The 23,453-nt window shown below is 35.6% G+C and overlaps 1 protein-coding gene across 12 annotated transcripts in view; it reads right to left on the bottom strand.

Moving 5' to 3' along the window:
- The window catches only part of LOC105226822 (transcription factor collier), an 82,047-nt gene that overhangs the window by 16,776 nt on the left and 41,818 nt on the right, over positions 1 to 23,453 (bottom strand). For all 12 annotated transcript variants that reach the window (XR_003845834.2, XR_007422260.1, XR_007422257.1 and 9 more), the window contains exon 5: positions 19,353 to 19,421. Coding sequence is in view for 6 of the 12 variants with exons in the window: in XM_011205886.3 (XP_011204188.1) it covers positions 19,353 to 19,421 (69 nt within the window). In the remaining 6 variants the exon portion in view is untranslated. The remainder of the gene's footprint in view (positions 1 to 19,352; positions 19,422 to 23,453) is intronic.

Raw genomic sequence — 23,453 nt, 5'->3', positions numbered from 1 at the left:
TCAAATGTTTTGTTCTATAAAAGGTAATCAACAAAATAAATAATAATTTACTGTAAGAATGGGATATAAATAAAATTAAAGGGAATAGTAAAAAAATAAAAACAAAAAAATTAACAAATAATAATAAAAAATGTTAAGGAAAATAAATAAAAAAAAAATTATTTACATAAAAATTATACTATTTTTTATGAAAATTATTTAAAAATTATAATATTTTTTTTTTTTTGAACAAAGAATATTACAAAATATAATTGTATATTATAGCTATAATAATGAAAATAATTTTTGTATAGTTATAATATTTTTTGACTTATTTTTTGTTTTTGTATAATATAATACCAATAAAAACTAAACAAAAATTATATGTAATAACTTTTGTTTTAGTTATTATATTTATTTAAAATATTTTTTTGTTAATTTTTTTTGTTTTTATTGTTTATTATAATTTTTATATACATAATTATTTGTAAACTTTTTTGTTTTTAATTTTTTTCAATTCCTGTTTTATAAATATTTTTTAACTACTTTTTTTAAAAGATTTAATGAAACATTTTCTATTGTTTGTTAATTTTTTGTTCCAAATTTTTTTTAATTAATTTTTTTCAATTAAATTTTTGTGAAAAAATTAATTAAAAAAGTTACAAAAATTTAATTGAAAAAAATTAATTAAAAAAAAAAAATTGGAACAAAAAATTAAACACTAAAATAGAAAATTTTTCTTTAAATCTTTATAAAAAATTTGGAACAAAAAATTAAAAAAAAAATTTAAAAAATCACAAAAATTTAATTGAAAAAAATTAATTAAAACAATTTGGAACAACAAATTAACAAACAAATAGAAAATTTTTGTTTTTGCTTTTAAATTTTTGTGAAAAAAATTAAAGAAAAAATTTTAACTAAAACACTATATTTAAGTAACACACTTTAAAAATTTAAAATTTAATAAATTTTCTCTTGCAAAACATCGTGGCAAAAAATCAATGAAAAAAAAATAATATTTTTACTGCCTGCACAAGTACGCCATAAAAATCGAAAAAAATATTGCAAAACACAAATGTTCGGTTTGACTCCACATTTTAACGGTTTCAATGTCAAAGCGGCAATTTTTTGGCGAACAAATGTGTTGGCAAGCAACTGGAGACACAAATAAATAGAATAACGCTTGCAACATACACACACACACACACTGGGCACAGCAAAGCTTTCACCTATACAATTGCCTCGTTATGCACCGGCCACCACCATTTTGTTTTAGTTATCGTATTTGCCGTTTATTGCCGGCTGCACGCGCACAAACACATATACACATGATTACGCTGCGGCAGCCTTTATGGACACCAAATCCATATATATGTATGTATATATGTATTTGTGTGTTGTATGTTTGTATGTATGTGTGCAACTATGTCCTGTTGCCCCCACCCACTGCCCTTCACAGCCGCTGTCCGGCATCCACCGCCAGCGCAAATCGACATTTCACGCATCGCACACATACACACACACACACGTATTTGGGGTGAATCCCTTTAAGCACGTTGACTCCCCCCGACTTATTTCTGTATCCCTTTGCCAACGCTTTGCTTCTTCGTTTGTTCTTCCTTTTTATTGCTCTTGTTATTGTTATTATTGCAGCAACTATATATTTTTCCAACCTATACTTGTGCTTGTTGTTGTGCGCGCTCTTATTTTATGCCATTTGTTGGCATTGTTTATGGTACTCCCCCAACAACAACACACACACACACACTTTTCGGTGGCTCGGCAAGGCAATGGCTGGCAGTGATGGCGGCTGGGTTTCCTGTCGCTTGTGGCAATGTTGAAAGTTCATTGTTTTCGGCTACAACGCGGCGTACAAGTATATATATAGCCGATGATAAGGGTTACTTGATGACGTGATTCGACGTTCTTGGCTCCATAAAAGTGCCTAAGTCGCATAAAGTCACGCAGAAAGCTCTTACTTATGGCCGTTATTTGGGAGCCATGTAAGCAGCAAACACAAATCCACTCGTATATACACAGCTACGCATATACATACACATTTACACGCACACTTGTGTATTTAAAAACAACTTTATGTTTTGCATAGCATACTTTCAGGGGGTGTTTGGGTTTATTGTGCCTTTGTTGTCTCAAGCTTTCACTTTCGCTTTCTTTGCGCACACACACACAACAAAACACACTCATACATATGTACATATATGTGTCACAGCTTCTTTGAGTAGTCACTCAATTAGCACTCACTCAATTCAATTGCCTTTGAGTAGTGTTTTTGTTTCTGCCAAGGCGTTGGTAAATAAAAGTAACATTGAAGTATAAAAAGAAAGAAACGGTATTTTTGCTTGTTAGTATGCGCGTTTGTGTGCGTAAAAGAGAGCTTATGATGCACTCAACACGCATTTTCTTTTGTCAGCATACTTATTTATATTTTTCGAAGTGCGAAAGTCCTTTTTTCGCGTGTCACGCATTTCTCTGTTTCGCATTTTTGCCTTTGTAGGCAAATACAAACATATATTTTTGTATATATACTAATATATGCTGGTGAATGTCTATAATTTTGCTTTTGGAAAAGTTTTTTACGCACAACTTTACTTGCTCATCGTTTGTTTTGGTTCTTTGCCCCGAAACTTTGCCAAGAAAGATTATCTATATTGTCGTCACGGTGTTTGGCGTTAGTAAATACACACATACATACATAAATATATACATATGTACATACAAGCTTGGCTATAAACATGCTTCTAAATTTATACCATCAGTACAAATGCTGTTGAATTAAAGTGTGCCTTATCAAAATTCTTTTTATACAAAAATATTTGTTTTGCGGCATTATTTTGTAACTGTTATAGATATTTTTTATTGTTATCCTTAGCCTTTTTTCATTCAACTTTAATATGAAAATGTAAAGAATGTGCTTCGCGTGCTTCGCTCAACTTTTGGTCAACACAATGGGCCCATTCGCAACATCATCACCTATCACGAGACCCAGCATTCATTATTGGATAATATTCGACCGAATAGACCACGTCCAGTGATGAAAATATAGCAGCCGTAACTTAAATTGTACAAGAAGACCGTGGAGAGTCGATTCGTCGCCGTTTGCAGCAACTCGCACTGACGTTTGGAACGACTTGGTCCAGATCTTAAATTGTAAGCGTACAAAATACAGCTTTTGCAAGAAACGTTCGACCTTCCCAGGCGGCAAGTTTTGTGCGCTCTTAAAAAGTTCCAAGAAGATCCGACGTTTTCATGCGAAATTTTGTTCAGCGATGAGCCCCACTTCCGGCTCAATGGGTATATAAACAAGCAAAATTGCCGCATTTGAGACGAAGAGCAACCTGAAGAGATTCAAGAGCTGCCATTTCATCCAGAAAAGCAACGTTTTGGTGTGGTTTGTTGGCAAGGGGAATCATCGGTCCATTATTTCATCAAAAATGATGCCGGTGAGAACGTAACCGTCAATGGCGACCGTTGTCGCGCCATCATAACCGAGTATTTGATGCCTGAAATTGAAGCTTGTGATCTCGGCGATATTTGGTTTCCATAAGGCAGCGCCATTTCCCACACAACGCATGAATCAATGGATTTAATGAGAGAACACTTCGGTGAGCAGATAATTTCACGTTTTGGGCCGGTCGATTAGCCTCCAAGATCGTGTAATATCACATCGTAAACTTTTTCCTGTAGGGATAAGTAGAGTCTAACGTCTATGCGGTCAATCCTGTTTTCCTATCCTAATCTAGGAGCTCCGTTTCCACGACAGTCGGGTGTACGTAATCGGAAAATACTGGATTTCTAGCCGGCTAAGGACTATCAACTCGGCAGAATTCCACAAAAATAGTTAAGTGGTGCTTTCTGCTGCTAAAATAGCAACAGTCTAGGCGCTCACCAAATAATACCTTGAAAGGTCTTCCTAAGCATCATCAGCTTTAAATTTCGCCTACTGGAGTGAGTATCTGGTTTCGCTGACTAACCAACTGCGCAGAGTAGAGCAATGACAGTTTTTCACAGAGGCACGAAATGAGAAACAAAGTATTCAGCAGGGAATATGTATAAAACTCTCAATTCGTGAATCTAGGCGCTTCAACCGTTCCCTCACCATTCGGTATGCTGGGTTTAAACCAGAACCCAGAATTTTTTCACTGCAATCATCTTGGAGGATGGAGTCATGTGTAGAGCTTGACGCAAGTGAGGAAAGTTCTCTGATTGCCGGTCCTAGACCAAGTATCCTCTGGGTAGTCAAAGAACATCCATTTGAAGGCGAGCTAAATTGAGAAGGTGAAACATCCCTTCTACAGGGTTGTGCACTAGGTTTGGGACTCGCCACGAAAAAAACGCCCCCATGAAAAAGAAGAAAAAGCCTCGGAAGAGAATCTATTGTTAAATCGGGTTGCTATAACCGGGTATTCTACGCGAGTAAAGAAGAAGAATCATCATCTTGAACTAAGCAAATCTCCATTTTTAACTGCATTTCGACGGAATTCGTGAACTCTGCTTCTATAATCACCTTAAAATGTTACCTACACAGATTTGCTTGAGACAGTTTCCGCTAAGTTGGCTAACTAAACTTCGTCAAATAACAAACGACGCTTCATAAAAGAACGACGACTTGCAACCTTTACATTTTTGCGTTTGTAAATGGCCGCCGCAAGCTTGAGCTTGAGCTGATCGCCAGCCGCAACCAGCCGTATTTTTCGTACTTTTTGTCTATATATATTATATATATATTTTTAGAGCGAACTAATCCCAGCTCGCGCTGTTATTAATATACGCCTCTACCAATAATGGATCATGTACTGGGCCGCCGCTGCCACTTCACACGTCAACACGGGACCGAAAGTGGGCATTCAAAAAGTCGCAGAGCCGACAAAGTGCGCGGTAACTTGACTTTCATGGCTGCGCGGCGCATGGAGGCACGTAATCGGTATAGCACAAAAACCAAAAGGGACAAAAGGGCAAGGAGAGGGCAGCAAAAAACGAACGCCTTAACGAATAGAGTTACCAGCCAGCCGTATGCAGACGGATCAAGCAAAGAAATAAGAAATATATAAATGCATCATATATATATATGTGTGTGTGTGCAGGAATGGAGGGGGAAAAAAGCGCGCGTACGCGACTGGCGTGCTGAATCCTTAATAAGGAAAGCAATTGCCAATTGACAATCAGCAATTGCCAATTGCAACACTGCCATTGCGAGCGCTGCATGCATGCGGGCGCGTGAATGCGTGCGTGCGTGTGCTTGTGCGCAGGGCATCTTCAAAGCGTTGCCATATCTTGCAATAATGAGTAGATTAGCGCAGAGATCGATGCGCTTTTTTATTCTTCAATACTTTTTGTTTTTATTGTTGTGCGGTTTTTCATTACGTTTTCGGTTTGTGGCGGCCAAGCCCTGTTGGCTCGGCTGGCCGCTTGGCTGACTGTTGGCTTGTCGCGCAACGCTTGTTTCATGTCCAAAATCGTAGTGAACCACTTTGGTGGTCCGCGGATCACATTTGGCGGTGGCCAAGAGTGCGCGGTAAATTGTTTGTCACGCTCATGTGGACGTGACATTTGCCAGAGTCGCGCCGCGCCGCCGTTGGGCTGATGAGCCGCGCGGCCGCAGGAGCCCAACTCGGCTGCTGACAATCGGTGGCGTTGCTGATGATGAGCATGCGGCTGCTGCGAGTGATGATGGGCATGTTTGTTGGTGAGGCTGGTGCGGCTGTTGCGACGGACAATGAGAGCGCAGGAATTTCGGCGACATATAGAGCGCGTTTGCGGCTCAACAATGTAGTGTGTCCGTCTGTGCGTGCATTTCTATGTGATACAATTCAATGAAACAAGCGTGCAAACAAGCTAAATGCGTTCGATTCCCGCAGCTGCAAAAACAGTAGCTACAAAAACAATAAGCTCAAATTGTATAAAATTGTGGGCAACAAAAACAAAAAAAAAAAAACGAGCGCGCTGCCGCATAAAAACCGTGGAATGAAATGAATGTTGTAGTTGTATGGTTTTTGGTGCTTGTAAGCAAATGGTATAACAAAAGCAACAACACACAACACATGCACTTATTTAGTTGTATGTTACAGTGGCTTAATTGAATTTTCGCTTTTTTATTATTGAATGCTTGCTGTGTGTTCCGCCTTATGTAAACTGTTTCGTTAGTTTTTTTTTTGGTTTTTACAGTTGTTTCGATACGCTTTCGAAAGTATGCTGTAGTTGCTTTATAAACTTTAAATTGCAGTTAATTAATGTTTTCGCATAACTTTTTTTGTTGGAAAAAAATTATTATGAAAATTGACGGTTTTGAGGAAAAAATAACAGAAATTATTATTGAAAAAAAAAATTGAGTTGAAATTCCAAAAAAAAAAATTTGAATAACAAAAAACTTGTGCGAAAAAAAAAAGTTATTAAAAAATAAAAAAAAAATCATTTTTGAAAAAGATAAAGAAAATTTATTTAAAAAAATTGAAATTATGTATAAAAAAAATATTTTGAAAAACAAAAAAAAAACAAATATAAAACACAAAATTTTTTGAAACCGATCGAAAAAAATATTTTTGAAAAACCCAAAACAAAAAATTTAAATTATGTATTAAAAAAAAAATATTTTGAAAAACACAAAAAAAACAAATATAAAAAACAAATTTTCTTAAAAACAATCGAAAAAAAATATTTTTTGAAAAAGAAAAAAAAATATTTCAAAAAATTTAATTTATGTAAAAAAAAAATATTTTGAAAAACAAAAAAAAAACAAATATAAAACACAAAATTTTTTAAAAACAATCGAAAAAAAATATTTTTTGAAAAAGATAAAAAAAATTTATTTAAAAAAATTTAAATTATGTATTAAAAAAAATATTTTGAAAAACAAAAAAAAAACAAAATTTTTTAAAAACAATCGAAAACAAATATTTTTGGAAAAAGAAAAAAAAAATAATTCAAAATATTTAAATTATGTATTAAAAAAAATATTTTGAAAAACAAAAAAAAAACCAAATATAAAACACAAAATTTTTTGAAACCTATCGAAAAAAATATTTTTTGAACAAGATAAAAAAAATTATTTCAGAAAATTTAAATTATGTATGATATTAAAAAAAATATTTTGAAAAACAAAAAAACCAAATAAAAAACACAAAATTTTTTAAAAACAATCGAAAAAAAATATTTTTGAAAAACAAAAAACATTTTGTTTAATTTATAAAAAAAATTTAATATTATTAAAAAAATATATCTTATTGATTATGTTAGAATTTATTTTGAGGAAAAAGTTCTAAAAAATAACTTTGAAAAAAAAAAATGTCTTGAAAACCTAAAAAAAAATATATATAGTTCATTAATGCTTTTGCATAACTTTTTTGTTGGAAAAAAATTATTATATAATTGATAAAGAAAATTAACGGCTTAACTAAAATAAAATATTATTGAAAAAATTTTACTAAAATTAAAAAAAAAAAATTTAAAAAAAATTAAAAAATAACAAACTATTTTCGAAAAAAAAATTAATACATAAAAAATAAAAAATAATTTTTGGAAAAAAGGAACTCAGGACTAAAAATGTTGCTTTTATAATTTTAAGGGACGAATAATTTCTCGTAACTCTTGCCAACAGGTGCTACTTCGGACTGAGTAGGCAATTGAGAAGTAAAGTGCTCTCTCGACGAACAAAAAACAAACTCTACAAGTCACTCATTATCCCCGTCCTGCTATATGGTACAGAGGCATGGTCGATGACAACATCTGATGAGTCGACATCACGAGTTTTCGAAATAAAGGTTCTGCAGAAGATTTACGGTCCTTTGCGCATTGACAACGGCGAATACCACAGTAGATGGAACGATGAGCTGTACGAGATATAAGACGGCATTGACAGAGTTCAGCGAATTAAGAGACAGTGACTACGCTGGCTAGATCATGACGTCCGGAGCTCAGAAAGTATTAAACGCAGTACTCGCCGGGGGAAGCAGAGGAAGTGGAAGACACCTACTCCGATGGAAAGACCATATGGAAAAGGATCTAACGACAATTGGAGATTTCAAGCAAGCGAAAAGGAAGAACGACTGACGCGCTATTGTAAACTCGGCTATAATCGCGTAAGCGGTGTCTACGCCAATAAAGAAGAAGAGATTATAAGATTTAAAGCTTGATTACGAAAATATGTGGCAATTGACTATATTCATTTTATACTTAATATAAAGTTTTCTAACCAAACAAGAGCACCTCTATCACTCCTTAATCCATGTGACCCTTCAGCCGTCCTCAATAACGCTTCATCCTTGCAACGGAGAGAAAAAAAACGTCCAAAAACCATAAGCACGTACGAAAACATGGTCGTAACTGTCAGTTAGCTGCCAATATGTACGAGCGTCGTTCGCATTAGCCGAGCGCTTTATCTCAAAGCTGCCGAGCTAAGTATGTAAGCTTACCACCGCCGCTTGTCGACAGCAATAACATCACGCGCTTATCACTTTTTTCGCCGCTGTACTTGTATGATATTAAACTTACAATATTTACGATTATTATTAATTCAATCCTCACGCTATTAAATGGTGAACAACAACAACACGCATGCCCGACCACGGAACCAGTGGAAAAAGCGAGCCAACGACAGCGACGCACTATTATTTAGTTGGCTAAGCCAATTTGCACGAGACGACGACGGCAGCGGCGGCAGCTTAAAGTGGGAAATCAATATCGTCTTGCAGCGACGCGGCTTTTGTAGTTTGCAACTTTTTTTTTGATATTTTTATTTAAAATAAATCTGCTTGATGACTCCAGAGAATACTCTTAACGTACATTTAATAAGCGACACACACATACAGGCATACAAATGTACTTCATGCAACCTAAGTACACGTGTATCTAGCCCCCACCAAGCGCGGAGCGGACACACAGCAGCTCTTCTAGTCCGCCGCTGATCCTTCGCCATGCAGCCCCACTTTAGCGAGCGCCGCCAGCGTCCGAGCCAGCGTCACCGTCACCGCCACCTTGATTCTTGGCATCGCCTAAGGGACTCGTATTTCTGCGCGTCGCGTGCCGCATTACATGTGGCAGTAGCTGTCGAACTGACGAGCTGCTGCTAGACCTCGGCAAGCTAGTATGTGTCTTAGCGTTCTATTCTTATGAGTTTTTGTTGCCGCATTGCTGTGCCTTTCAGTTTCTTTGTTGCTCTGGCACGGCTTTTGTTGTGTTGTTGACGGTTCCGTTTGTCGGCAAGTCAATCATTGCTATTAATCAGCTCAGTTATTGCTGCTGACCGCTGAAAGCTAGGTGGTAGACAAACAGAGAACATAGACAGCAACAAAGCAAGAAAGAAAGCAAAGCCGCCTGTAAGTAGCTCAAAAATACTTTGATTTTCGGTAATTGTGGCTGTCAACCGGTCGTGTCTTCGGGCGGAATGTGCGTTGACTGCGGTTGGGTTTGATTGGAAGACTGCCGTATGACACACCGACTGTAGCTGAGTTGAATCGAGCGAACAAATATTTGTTTATCACTTGTTGAGCTCATTTGGGGTTGAAGAGCGCTGGATTAGTGGATCCTGACCCAAGTGGAGTCTGAAGCTGGCGACTTCTTCAGCTTCGTATTTGTTGAGCTCATTTGGGGTTGAAGAGCGCTGGATTAGTGGATCCTGACCCAATACATGCCAGAAGTCAGCGACTTCTTTAGTATTGTAGAGCCTATTCTATCATTGAAGAGCCCTGGATTAGTGGATCTTGAGCCAAGATGTGCCAGAAAAAAGCGATTTTTTTAGCTTCACATTTGTTGAGTTTAAAGAGCGCTGGATTGATGGATCCGGACCGCTGGATTAGTGGATTCTTACTCAAGGTGAGCCAGAAACCAGCGACTTCTTTAGCTTCAGACTTGTACAGCCTATGTTATCATTGAAGAGCGCTGGATTGGTGGATCCCGACCCAAGTTGTGTCCGAAGCTGGTGAGTCTACAGCTTCACATTTGATAGAGTAATCATTGAAAGGGATAAATTAGTGGATCTTGACCCAAGATGTGTCCGAAGCTTGCGACGTCTACAGCGTCGCATTTATTGAGCTCATTTTGGCATTGAAAAGCGCTGGATTAGTAAATCCTGGCCCAAGAGGTGTTCGGAGCCGGCGACTTCGATAGACTTGACAGAATTTTTCTCTTTTTTTTAACAAACTAATGAATTTTGGAAGCAATGGAGGCTTCCAACTACAATGCCCGTTAGAACCGAAACGGATCTCAGTGAAACCTCGAAGTTCTTTTGGGTGGAAGTACGTTTCAAGCAATAATCTAAAATTTCGAAACTCACAAAAAGGTCATGCCCAAAACTGAAATGGATCTAAACGAAAGCGCGAAGTTCCTCTAGAGCCGAGTACCATCTAGTCAATAATCCAAGACTTCGAACCTCACAAAAAGGGCATGCCTAAAAAAGTAAGAAATAACAAAGCTGCGCTACCCATGCCTCAGGCCTAAATCGAAGTACAATTGAGCTTCCTAACTCGCAATCAATCGCTTACATACCAAATCACGACGCTGCTACATCATCAAATCGTCGGCGAAAATGCCGTTTCAACAAAGGAATTTGGAATTCGTTCATAATTTTCTAGGACGACACAGCGACCAACAAAAAAACCAGAGGAACAAAATAGACTAGCGGCAAGTCCAAAGGCTTACAAATGTAAGCAGTGGCACCGCAATGCGGATTACCATTGTTCTACCGCCAGCCAAGACACAGTCGGACACCCAGAGTCACTTAAATAAGTGCAACGAATACGCATGCGAGCCCCAACCGAATGCTTAAACTACACGAGCCAGCCGTCCGCCACATGACTACCTGTATGGAGCGGTATGTGGAGAGGAAAACTCACAGCATTCAACACAAATATATGGAGCTTCGTGTGTTTATAGTTTATTGTTGTTTGTAGTGATGCATTTCAATTATGCGACCTACGTTGTATTGAGCATTAAGTTGCAACAGTTGGACGCCTGCTACCGAAAGCGAAAACTTGCACGGAGGTCCACATAACTTCAACACTCACTCACCCGACACAGTGACGACGGCCGACGGACACACTACGACGACATCATCACCAATTGCAGCAGCACCACCACCGTCACTGCCGTCAGCGGCACCATACTCATCACCCGATGTTCTTGCAACCGGAGTTGTTGAGTACATAGTTCGTCGTGTATGTGTGGAGCACGCTCGACCATTGTCTGCAGTAGTAGGTCATTGCTACGTTGCGCACGCTGAGCGAATCATCATACAAACTCATAACATCAAATGCTGTCGAAGCCGCAACAATGGACGTGGACTAAGTTCTATATACAATACTTAAGTATGAGTGTATGTTCCGTTTTGACATAGCGACGATAGAAGTATAAAAATCAAAGTTTACAATCTGCTGCAGTGCCGCACGAAACGCCTTGCCATATCACCCAGCCACACTCTGACACCCGCAAAACTCTCTAACCCCGCCAGCCAACGAGCCGTACATTGTCGAAGACTGCGGCCGCGCTGAGTTCCGAACTGCAGCGCTTGCTGTTACACTAACTGTCCAGCGGATTGCTTTAGTACGTTCGCCGGCTAGTTGGTGACTGTGTTTTTGTTATCGCGGCGCGCTGCCGCGACGGCGTGTTGCGTATGCACGCATATGTTTTATTTATGAATTCTGCCATTTCGTCGTTCTTTTTTTTGGGACGTGGCGCGAGTTGGACAACACCGCAATTCCGCCGCGGCACATTGTCATTGCGTAGAGGTCTTCGTAGTCCGGCGGTTGCCGAAATTGCATGTGTAATCAACAAAAGGCGGAAAGCGACCAAGCAACCAAATTTACAATTACTTGTGCCGTCTCCACATACATACCGGCCGATACGGCGACCAAAGCAGCTACTGTAGTGCCGTGCGTCTGCTACACTTTGCGCAGCAAACCTCCACTGCCGTCCCGCATGGAGTTCCGGAGCTCCAAGCTGCCATTGTCCAGCTACGTTGCGGTCTTCGCTTTGCCAGCGCTTATACGTCATGCGTCCCTGCGGTGCGTTCGATCATCACCACATCGCTGCTACTGCCTTACGCGCGTCTGTGCGGCACGACCAACGTCGAGCGGTGGTGGGAGGACCGCTTGCGCTCCAAAGCTATTGTCATTTGCTTGGCTAGTGCGACGTGTCATTCGGTGTTTATCTTTTTATTTATGATTTGTTAGTCGAACAGGCGGAAAGACACTTTGCCAGCAATCTTTCACAGTGTTGTTGTATCTTTTTTTTTTTTCGTTTTTAACATTTTATTTTCACTTTGCTGCCACTTTCCGCTTCTTTTTTATGCCGTGTATCAACGAAATTATTGCGACGCTTCAAATGCGCGTCGCCTGCCTGCCGTCCTGGCCGCCTGCATGCTCGCCTCAGCCTACCTTATGGTGCACCGTTTGCCCGGTTGACTTCGTGTGCGTCCGAATATTAAGTGAATGAAGTGTATGTATGCGACGGATCATTATTACGTATTTCACGGTGTGTGGCTTTAACAAGGTCTCGTTTAAATGCTTCTTCAATGCTATGCCGGCATTGGAGCTGCGGACGCACGGAGCCATGCGCACATCCTTGCACTTGCGGGCCAACGACTCGGAACAGATGCGTGGCAATGTTTTGTTATTAGTGGGTTTTATAGAGAGTCGCTTGTTTCAATAAAGTGTTTTGTTTACACACACAGAGAAACACACTAGCACGGACACATAAGGATAGGCGTTCGAGCTGGAACTCACACATTTCGGCAGGTCTTCTCACCGTGCAAGCAAATCCGTGGAGTTTGCATGTATTTTTTCGGCGCGTCCACATGCCGCCCTCAGTGAAAGTTTCGTATGCGTATATTTTTAACTGGTGGTTTAGCAACCACCATCCGCCCGTGAGTTCGTCCTTGCACCCGCAGGCAGTCCGACCGCGCATAAAATTTGTATGACTGCCTACGGGTAAGTAAATATTAATGCCTTGCGTGACTACTTATCTAGTCAGTTGGTTAATTCAATAGATACTTGATGCATTTGACTTGAATTTTATGCAACGGACACGTAAGTGTGGTCGCGACTAGGCGAAAAAGTTATGCTAAAGCTAAATTGTGCTACTGTTCTAATTTCAAAAGCCAGGCAGTCGTCAATGAACCGTGAAATTTGGCGAAATATTTGTATTATTTTAATTATTTTCGTTTGCTTAGTCACTTGGTGGAGGAAGAAGAGAGAGGTTAAGAGTTAGAGAGAACCAGACACAGCCAGGATTGCCGTGCTGGTTGCCGATCTGATCTCGTTGGCTTACAAATATGTTGACTGTTTGATTTGGAGCTTACTAACTACCCGGAGAAGTATGTCGGATTTTGGATCTATGGATATCTATGAGCTCATAACCCGTTCAGTCTGAGATATCAACTAGACTTCGTTGGAAGAAAAGTTTGTACGAATTGTAACAGTTCCGAGGTACATCGCTATGATCTGGAACTCATTTCACGATGCACCTGGAATGGGTTCCAAGACTTAGTGATATCATTAGGAGCTGCAAAACAGATGAATTAGACAGAACAGGAATTACACTGCAATTAGACTCCAGATAAGCGGGAATTTTTATGTGTCTCTGGCTTCTTCCGGACAATAATCGACAAATATGTTACAACTATAGCTGAGTCTCAGTGGAAGCGCTACCTGACTTGCTCAATAAGCTAGCAAACGTGCCGTGAATGTAATAGGGCCCGCACATGCCATATTTTACAATTTCATAGGAAAGACATAGAACTCTAATATCGTAGTAGAGGTAACAGGTCACTGTCTAATAGCCAGAGATGCCAGTGGACTAAACACGCCATATAACGACCGTTGTAAAAGCTGTCAGAAGGTAGAAGAAGAGACTTTACAATATCTTTTATGCTAATGCAAGACTTTATACGAGTATAGGAAAGGAAACGCAACTATCGGCCGAAGGTTTTTTTACAACGTATCGGATGTTCAGATAAAACTTTTCGTAAGAAGCACAGAGTGGTCCCAAGAGAAGCCAATAGAGTGGGTGGATTTTAGTCCCTGTGTAACCGCAAAAGATCTCCTAAAGATGTCAGAACGTCGTTGGACAGCCACTCTACCTGCCTTCCTACCTGCCTACCTAGTTGAAAGTAACATTTGTACGAAATGTACTAGGACGAAGAATTGAAGTTCGATCGACCTTATAAGATCAACTAGTACCGTTTTGAAGATCAGCTTTCAGCTGTAAAACCAATAGAAAGCAAATAGTAAGTTTAGAAAATCTTTTTCGTACGAACCAAGCGTTCTTTGCGTCAGCAACGGCAGCCTGACTTAGTTTCAACAGATTTGATGATAAGAACCATGTCTTTCAATTGGTTATTGTTTATAAGTTTGCAGTTTTTAGAGTCTGTTAAAGTTGATAAGTGGCAAAAACCGAGTCCAAAAGGCTACAATCGAAACAGCACGTTTCCTGGACCTAACGTTGTATGACCTCTATGACAACTTATCTGAACCTTACCATCCTAACGGGGACTAGATAACCGTTACAATAACCATTATTATTATTATTCTCTCTCGCTCTGCTTTAACTTGTCGGAGCTTTAGGTTCATTAAATTCGAAATATCGTATCAAAACCCGAGCAAGCGCCGGAAGCTCCCACGAGACTATATTAAATTTATATTTTTCAGCTAATTTACTTTGACACACCACATAATAAAACAACAAGTGCAACAACAATGATTCAGCTGCACTCATTTTAATGTCGCAGAGTCATTAGCTTTTACAGGAGTGTGCCACGCCACCCACTGAACTCAGCGGCTGAGTGCATTCACGATGGTTTATTTATATTAAATTGAGCATGGTAGTACTTTACATACATACATAAGTATATGCACGTATATGTACATATGTATATACATATATATAACTTCACATATTTACATATGTATATCAATTTTTTTCGCGCTGCAGTTGTTTGTTTGTATTTTAATTTTCTAAATGCACTTGGAAATTGTCAGCGCATAAAGTGGCGTTGCAAAAAAAAAAAACAACAACAATAAAAATGCAAATGGTTTACAGCGTTAACAAAAACAAGCTGTCCGCCCTTGCGGTCAACTCCACCAATAAAGTTGAATATTCGAGCGCGCACTGTAGTTTAGTAGTATGAGAGATAGAACATTTGGACACGCGGCTAGGAAAAAATTTAGTACTCAATGCCGACGACCACATGTCCTTGCTTACTTTGGCACATATCAACCATTAATAAATCAAGCTGATAATTGTGCAGCTCAGGCATAGAAGCCCTCGAAATGATATGGAAAAAATTGCGCGGCATTGCAGGAGAAAAACAATCAATTACTCATTGCGTTAAGTGTTAGAGAGAGCGCTGTTGGTTTCCCGCCATCTCTAACTGGGAGTGAAGCGCAATTATTGAAAGTGTAGTTTTCATGTCATGTCATAGAAATATAAATTCTGAGACCCTTGGAAGTATCGGAACCCAGTCTCCTCTGTTCTCTCGGAAGGTTTTTACATGCTTTACGAGAATTGAGACAAAAAAACTTAGTCATCTAGATCTATTCTCTTTTTTCGAAAGGTTATGGCATCTAATACGCTGTTTATGACAAGGAAACTTAGTCATAGAGGCATCAGAACTCAGTATCCTCTCTTCTCGCGGAAGGTTTTGGCATCCCATATGACATATATACATATAAGACAATAAAACTTGGTCATCTAGATCTATTCTCATTTTTTGAAAGGTTTTGGCATTCAATAATATTTAGGAAACTAAACCACAGAGCCATCGAAACTCAGTCTCCTCTCTTCTCTCTGAAGGTTATAACATCCTATATGATTTCTGAGATAAGAAAACTTAGCTGCCTAGTTTTACGTTTTTTCTTCGAAAGCTTTCGGCATTGTTTATGAAATTTATGACGAAAAAACTTAGATATCGAGGTATCGCAACCCAATCTCCGCTCTTGGTATGTTTTGAAATCCTCTATGATAACCAAGATAAGAAAACTTAGCCATCTAGACCTATGTTAAGCCTTGACATCCTCTGTAACATCTGATCTGATAGTAGATCGATCTCTTTTCTAAAAAAGTTTCGGCATCCTTTATGCAATTTATGACTATAAAACTTAGTTATCGAGGTACCGGAACCCAGGCTCCTTTCTTTGTAAGCTTTGACATCCTATATGACAAATGAGATAAGAAAACTTAAACATCTAGATCTTAAGGTTTCGGCATTCGATGTGCTATTTTGACAAGAAAATGTAATCATAGAGCAATTTAGTGTCCGATTCACTCTATCTTACTTAACCTGAAAGCGTTTGTATTGTCTCCCTTTAACATTCTCTTGAAATAATGAAAATTAAACTGGGTCTCTCCCATATTTTAACCTCCCATAAGGCAACTAGAGTAGCTTCTAGCATCTCTCAAGCATGGTATGCTACCATTCATTCCTCTGATATTTGAGATACTTGGGATACAGAATCTGCGCAATAGATCCGACTGTTTTGGAAAACAAAAGAAAAAATTTCAACGAAATCCGATAGGCTCAAAAATGTAAAAAAAAAACTTTGAGTAAATCATGAGAAAAAATGCAAATAAGGGTAACGTATACCGTCAGTTTCCACAGAGCAAATAGGTAATCACGTAATCTACACAACAATCTGAAAACATGTAGGTAGATCAAACTACACAGCAAAGGGTTACATGTCACAATCGCGCATAACTAATCTCCATCAAAAACTATCGGCACGAGCATCAAAATACCGTTATTAACTGTAAGCAGCTGACACTTGGTACGCGTAAGTCCAAAGCTTAGTTCAAGAGAGTTATCAGTACGCATGGATAATTAGTTTTAGTGATTTCCGTCCATTTGATCTTGCTGTCTTCCGACCAGTCAACGGGCAATTCGGCCACACGCCTACTCCACCTCCGCCTCTCTTTAATGTGTAAGTGTGCAGCGCGTTATGTCAATTTTTATTGCTAAGCCAATTAAGCAGAATATTTCCGAATTCCGTGTTCCTTTCGGTTAGTATCTACCCATCTTTCGTTGTTTTTTGTGTGTGTGTTACCTTCGACATGTTTCAATTTTCCGTCGGCGTTGCATTCGTTGCCGCAAATTGCGTGCGACCCGCTACTGTAACAGTGAGCAGCATCACTGCATGCAATTATCATAATTTGTTTGACACGTGACTACGGCAGGGGAGGGGCGTGCAAGAGCGCGCAGAGAGTAAAGGAAGGAGAAAAGGATATTTCTGCAGCGCGTGTTGGTAACTGTAAAGCGCAGGGGCGTGTGGCTGCGACAAATTGTAACAAACCGTACAAAAATTATATGCGTAACGGTATCAATTTACAAGTTGCTAAGAGTGCATACGAAATTTCAGGTTTTATGCATAATCCCGTGTACTTCATCGGCGTAGAGGTGGAGTGAGTATGGTAGGGTTGCAACTTGATGAGAGTTAGATAAATTTACTCTAGTGACTACAGCACGCAATTTACTTTGTAATATTTTTTTTAAATATTGTATAATAAAAAAGTTCATGGGAAGGGTTGCCAACTTGTTTTTCGTTTAATAAATTTTTGATAAAATAAAAATTCGCGATATTAACATTTAATTTTGACTTTACACTATTAATATTTATTGATTCGTACATACATATGTAGGTATTAAAAAGGGTTGCCATCTATATTTTTTAATTATTATTTGTAAATAAAAAAAAATTATTTTTTATAAAATATTAATTAATATTTTTAAACAGTGGCAACAATTTTTCAAGATATTTTCGAAATAAAAATGTATAAAAAGAAAAATATTCTTAAAATATGTATATTGATATTAATTATAAAAAAATGTTTAATAGTGTTGCCACACATAAAAATTTTCAAAACAGTTTTAAATTATTATTTTTAAAAACAAAAATATATTTATCAAAAAATATTAATTAAAATTTTTACACAGTGTTGCCAGTTATAAAAATTGTCAAGAAATTTTCGAACTTAAAATTTATACAGAGAACAATAGATATTCTTAAAAAATATATATCAATAAAAATTTTTAAACAGTGTTGCCACAAATCAAGTTTTTCAAAACATTTTAAAAATATTATTTGGAAAAACATAAATATATTTAACAAAAAATATTAATTTAAATTTTTAACCAGTGTTGTCAGGTATAAAATTTTTCAAGAATTAAAATTTTTACACAGTGGCAACAATTTTACAAGAAATTTGCGAAATGAAAATAAATTAAAAACTTTAAACAGTGTTGCCACATATCCAAATTTTCAAGACATTTTTAAAATATTATTTATAAAATGAGCAAAATTAGAAGAAAATTAACTAAAATTTTAAAGTGTTGCCACATAAATTATATAAATAAAGTAAAAAAAAATTTCAAAATTAAAATTTATATCAAAAATTTTCAAATTTTAAATTTTATTCAAAAAATTTTTGCATTTTACTTGAAACATTAGAGGAGACATTGTCTGCTAGTAAATTTGAGCCTTTAAGCCAAGTCAGGCGCTGCTCTTGTATATATTTATAACCTTACATATATGTACATACATATGTATATATCCGTACATAAGTATATGGTTATGCTGTTGCAGAAGACAACATGCGGTAAAATATGAGACCGTCTTCGTTATGCGACGCACTCGATAAGAATAATGTCAATAAATCAATGATATGTATTTTTGACATCTACGAAAAGGAGGCACACAAAATACACAAGGACATGTGACAGATACATACATATATGTATGTATGTACATCTAACATACAAACACACAAAATGCATATAAGTTGCAATGCCAGTGCCAAGCAGCCGGCTACAACAAGGACCTTTGCCTTTCCTGCACCCAAACCGACACAAGCAAGTGCATAAATATGTTAGCAGCACCGTGCAAGGACATACATACATATGTACAACAACAACAACAAGTATGTAATGTAGGCAAGTATATTATAAGCCATTCTTCAGTTGTGAAATGATGAAAAGCTGCTTACGAGTAATTTTTTGTGAAGACATGACGGCAGCGCGCTGCTGCTCTACCTCACACACACATACACACAGAGCTGCCATCCACTACAAGAACTCGCTGCCAGCTGGTGGCAACCTTCATTGCTGTAGGCACTTGTTTCCTCTTAAGTACATCATGTGACATATTAGTGTTGTTTTTGTTTTTGTCTTTTCGCATTGCGCGTATGCAAATTGCTTGCGGCATTGTCATGGCATCGCAAAACCAGCAACACCACCTACAAGCAGTGTTGTGTATGCTTAACGCCAGAAACATCAATAATGTCAACACAACAATGTTTTTGTTGTTTTTTCTCGTGTTTGTTTGTTATTGTTGTTGTTGTGTGGTAATAAATACGTTTTTTATAATATTGCTACTTACCGATCAATAATGACAGGATCTGATGGTGTCTCATTGCGGTTGCCACAACTTTTTTTATCACAACAGCGACTGCAAGCAGAGAAGAAGAAGAAGAGAGAGAATTGTAATATTGCAAATTATTTTATGATGAAAATGTAAATGTCAGCAATTGTTAAAATTAATTTTTAAAGGCAAAAACAAAGAGTCGTGAATTTAATGAGTTGTGATATTGTATGTTTGTATACAGTTACATAAATGCATACAAATGTACATATGCATAAGTATATGTAAATAATACATTTATTAATTTATCAAGCACTCATTTGAGAGGAATTTTTTGCGCTTTTGAGTGTGGGGATAATTTTGAGTAAAATTTTTTAAAAAGAGAAAGAATTTATTTTTTCGGTTATAAAATATATATTTATAATTTTTTTCTATAATAATTAATAATTAAAAGTTTCCTACAATATTTTTTTGAAATTTTTAAAATTATATTGTACAAACTTTTCAAAGTTTTACATAAAAAATAAATATAGAAAAAATACTTTTTTCTTCTAAACTATTATTTTTTATTTTTTTTTTAATAAAATAACTAATAAAAAAATTATATTATTAAAAAAATCCAAAATTTTTTCAAATTTTTTTTCCAAACAAAATGTTGTAGCTATGAAATTTTGATTTGAATTAAATATGCTATCAAAAAAATTTCTAGACTTTATAAATATTTTTAAAGGCTTAAAATTTCTAGAATTAAAAAAAAATGTTTTCAATATTTTTTATAAAATTAAATTCACATGTATTTATAATTTTTGTTTTTGTTGTTATACCATTTTTTATACTTCTAAATATTTAAATTTTTTTGCTTTTAAAGAATTAATTATTTTAATTAAATTTTGCAATTTTTTAATTAATCTTCATTTATTCATATGTATGTATATTAATTTTAATTTGTTAATTAAATTAAAAAAAAAAATTAATTAATTATTTCAATTTAATTTAAAAAATTAGATATTTATATAACGCTTTTTTGAAAATTTATAATTTTTAATTTGGGACATTAAAAGATAAAAACAAATTATAAAAAAATTTTGTTATTATACCATTTTTAATTTTATTAATTTCTGGTATATTACATACTCGTACATATGTATGTATATGAATTTTAAAAAATGCAAAAATACTTTTTGGTACTTTTAAAAATTTAAAGTTGTAAATATTATGAAAGAAAAAAATTAATAATTTCTTAAAAATAAATATAAAAAAAGAAAAAATATAATATGCGTACAAAAAATTATTAATTTTATTAATTATTACTTTTTTTTAATTTTTTATTTAAATTTAATAATTTAGTTTTGTATTTTTATTTATTTTATTAAATTTAATTAATTATTTTATAGTTAAATTCATTATTTTTTTTATTAAATTTAATTAATTAATTAATTTTTTAATACTTTCTTAAATTAATTTACAAAATTTAATTTATTTATTATTAAAGTGATTTAATTAATTAATTTTTTACTTTTTAGAATTTCTATTTCTGAATTTTATGAAAGAAAAAGAATAATAATAATTTAAAAATAAATATAAGGAATGAAAAGATATAATACGTGTACAAAATATGCATATGTACATATATTTGAAAAATTTATTTTTTTAAATTTATTTTTTAAAATTTATTTTTTTAACTAATTAATTAATTAAATTTTTTTAATTATTCTTTTTTTAATTTTTTAATTAAATTCAATTAACTAATGTTTTTAATTAAATATTTCATTTACATTAAAAAAATTAAATTTTACTAATTATTATTTTTTAAAATTTTTAATTAAATTTACTTAATTATTTTTATATTTTAATATATTGTTACATTTAATTAATTAATTTTTTAATATTTTTTATTAATTAATTTAATTTAAAAAATTAAATTTTATAAATTTACTTTTCATACCTCAAATTACATCTTTTCATTTTTTATACTTTTTTGATTTTTTCTCGAGTTTATTGTTTTTGCCGACTAAAAAAACTGTTTTCCTCAACCCAAATTTTCTCATTATCACACCGTTACTTATAAAGAAACTTCTAACAATTCACCAAATTTGTACAATAGCTTTACTGCTTGTTTTATGTAAATATACCAGGATTATAAGTAAAGGTGCTTCTCCAATATGCATATGTACACTCATAAATGCATATGAACACCGTTAGAGCCGGTGCAAAGTCAACAATGCGCCGTCGCCGCCGTCACCATAATCGTTCAGGCAATTTCACAATACGCAGAATAGACAAAATGAAACTTGTGGAATATTTATTTTTTTCCTATGCTTACTCGTACAACATGATTGTTGTTATTGTAATGAGTTGAGAAGGAGCTACTGTCAAATGTGGGAGAGGAGGCGAGTTTGGGCGGCAGTTTATCAGCAACAATTGACTACCATAGTAACAAAGGCAGGCGTTTGATTGTGTTGGTGTATGACTTGTGCGGTAAAAGCTACCCTGTAGGACATTGACTGCCACAAAAACTAATTTTTGTTGTAAAAAATATATATCAATTGCCAAAATTAACAATAGGTTTTTTTTTAAATGCAACTGATTATAAACTAGTTCCAAAAAAACTAGTTTGAATATAACTAGTTAATAACTAGTAAAAATACCACTAGTCGGGAAGTAGTGCTAACCAAACCAATTAAAAATATGTTTAGCTAGAAATTTAATAAATTAGTATTAACAACAAAAATCATTTACAAAATTAAATTTTCAGTTCAAAATCTCTACAGAGTCTCTCTTACTCCACAGCGCGTATATAAAATGGGCGAAATGCCAAACGATAAAGACGCCATTGTTGTTTGCTTTATATCATTGCAACTGATGATTCGACAACACGCCGCCTCACCGCCCTCCTTTGGCAACCACCCACTCACCGCTAGCCCAACAACCATCCACACAGCTCGCCTACCGGACCATTTCACCCATTTCAACCCACTTTCATTGCTGCCTATGCTACAAGCACTCGATTAGGTTATGCTCCGTTGGACATCCCTTTGTCCGACATTCTTCTATTTGTATAGGTGTTGAAGTACCCCACACACACACACGCACGCAACTTCGCTGTGTGTTTGGCTCATAATAATGGCCACTCGAAACGGTTAACCAAGTGGTTGGTGTTAAAGAAAGCTTTTTATGACTGAAAATTGTGTCTGTCTACGCAAAGAAGCTCCACTCAAGCAGTCTTCACTTGCTTCTTTTTAACTCAATTCAAGTCGAATTTATTACGGCGAAATAATAAGATGAGGCAATTGAAGAAGCTCATTGTAAAATTATGCTAACCTTAAAGCTCAAGAGCGGGCGCGAAAACGGCAAAGAGAGAGTGAGAGAGAGAGAAAAGGAAATGGTGGAAATGCGACAAGGCGATGATTGAATTCATAAAAAAAGTAAATAAATGGATTGAAAGATTGTGAAAAGCTAATATTTTAAGCCTAAGGCGTAAAAGAGTGCAAAACGAAAAAAATGTAGGCCGAAGAAGAGCGTTAACATTTGTTGGACTTTAGCTAGTGATGAAGCGTGTAATTTAATGTTATACTTTTGGGTTAGGAGTAGCAAAAAAAATATTGAAAATGTTGAAGAAAGAAGAAAAGTGCGAAAAAATGGATTGTAATAGAAAAAAAAGAGTAAATAGTAGAAGAAAGCTACACAAAAGCGAAAAGCTGAATTTGTAAGCTCTGGGGAATTGTGATTCTGCAACAAGGGATTGTAGTCGGAAAAATCAAGCAAACATACACATATTCGTATGTATGTATGTATGTATAAGTGACACAAAGCGTTGAACTCTTGGTGGGCTCACAAAGCACTGGAATAAGAAAACTGAACTTCGAGATTTCGGGATTTTTTACGCAAGCCATGTCAAAATCTTTTACATATCGAAAATTTTTCTGTGTTAATTTTACATTTATTACAAAGAAAGAACGTTTTTAAGAAATTCGTAATTTCGGGATTTTCGGGATCCCGAAAATTTTTAAATTATAATTATACATTTATTGTAAGAAAATATTATTTTTGGAGTTTGTAATTTCGGGATTTTCGTTGCGCAAAAAACGGGATCCCGAAATTTAAAAAAAAATATAGATT

Source organism: Bactrocera dorsalis, chromosome 3, assembly GCF_023373825.1.
Source record: "Bactrocera dorsalis isolate Fly_Bdor chromosome 3, ASM2337382v1, whole genome shotgun sequence".
Classification (NCBI taxonomy): Eukaryota; Metazoa; Arthropoda; class Insecta; order Diptera; family Tephritidae; genus Bactrocera; species Bactrocera dorsalis.
The sequence above is the reverse complement of the archived record's forward strand: the minus strand, read 5'-3'. Positions and strand labels throughout refer to the sequence as shown.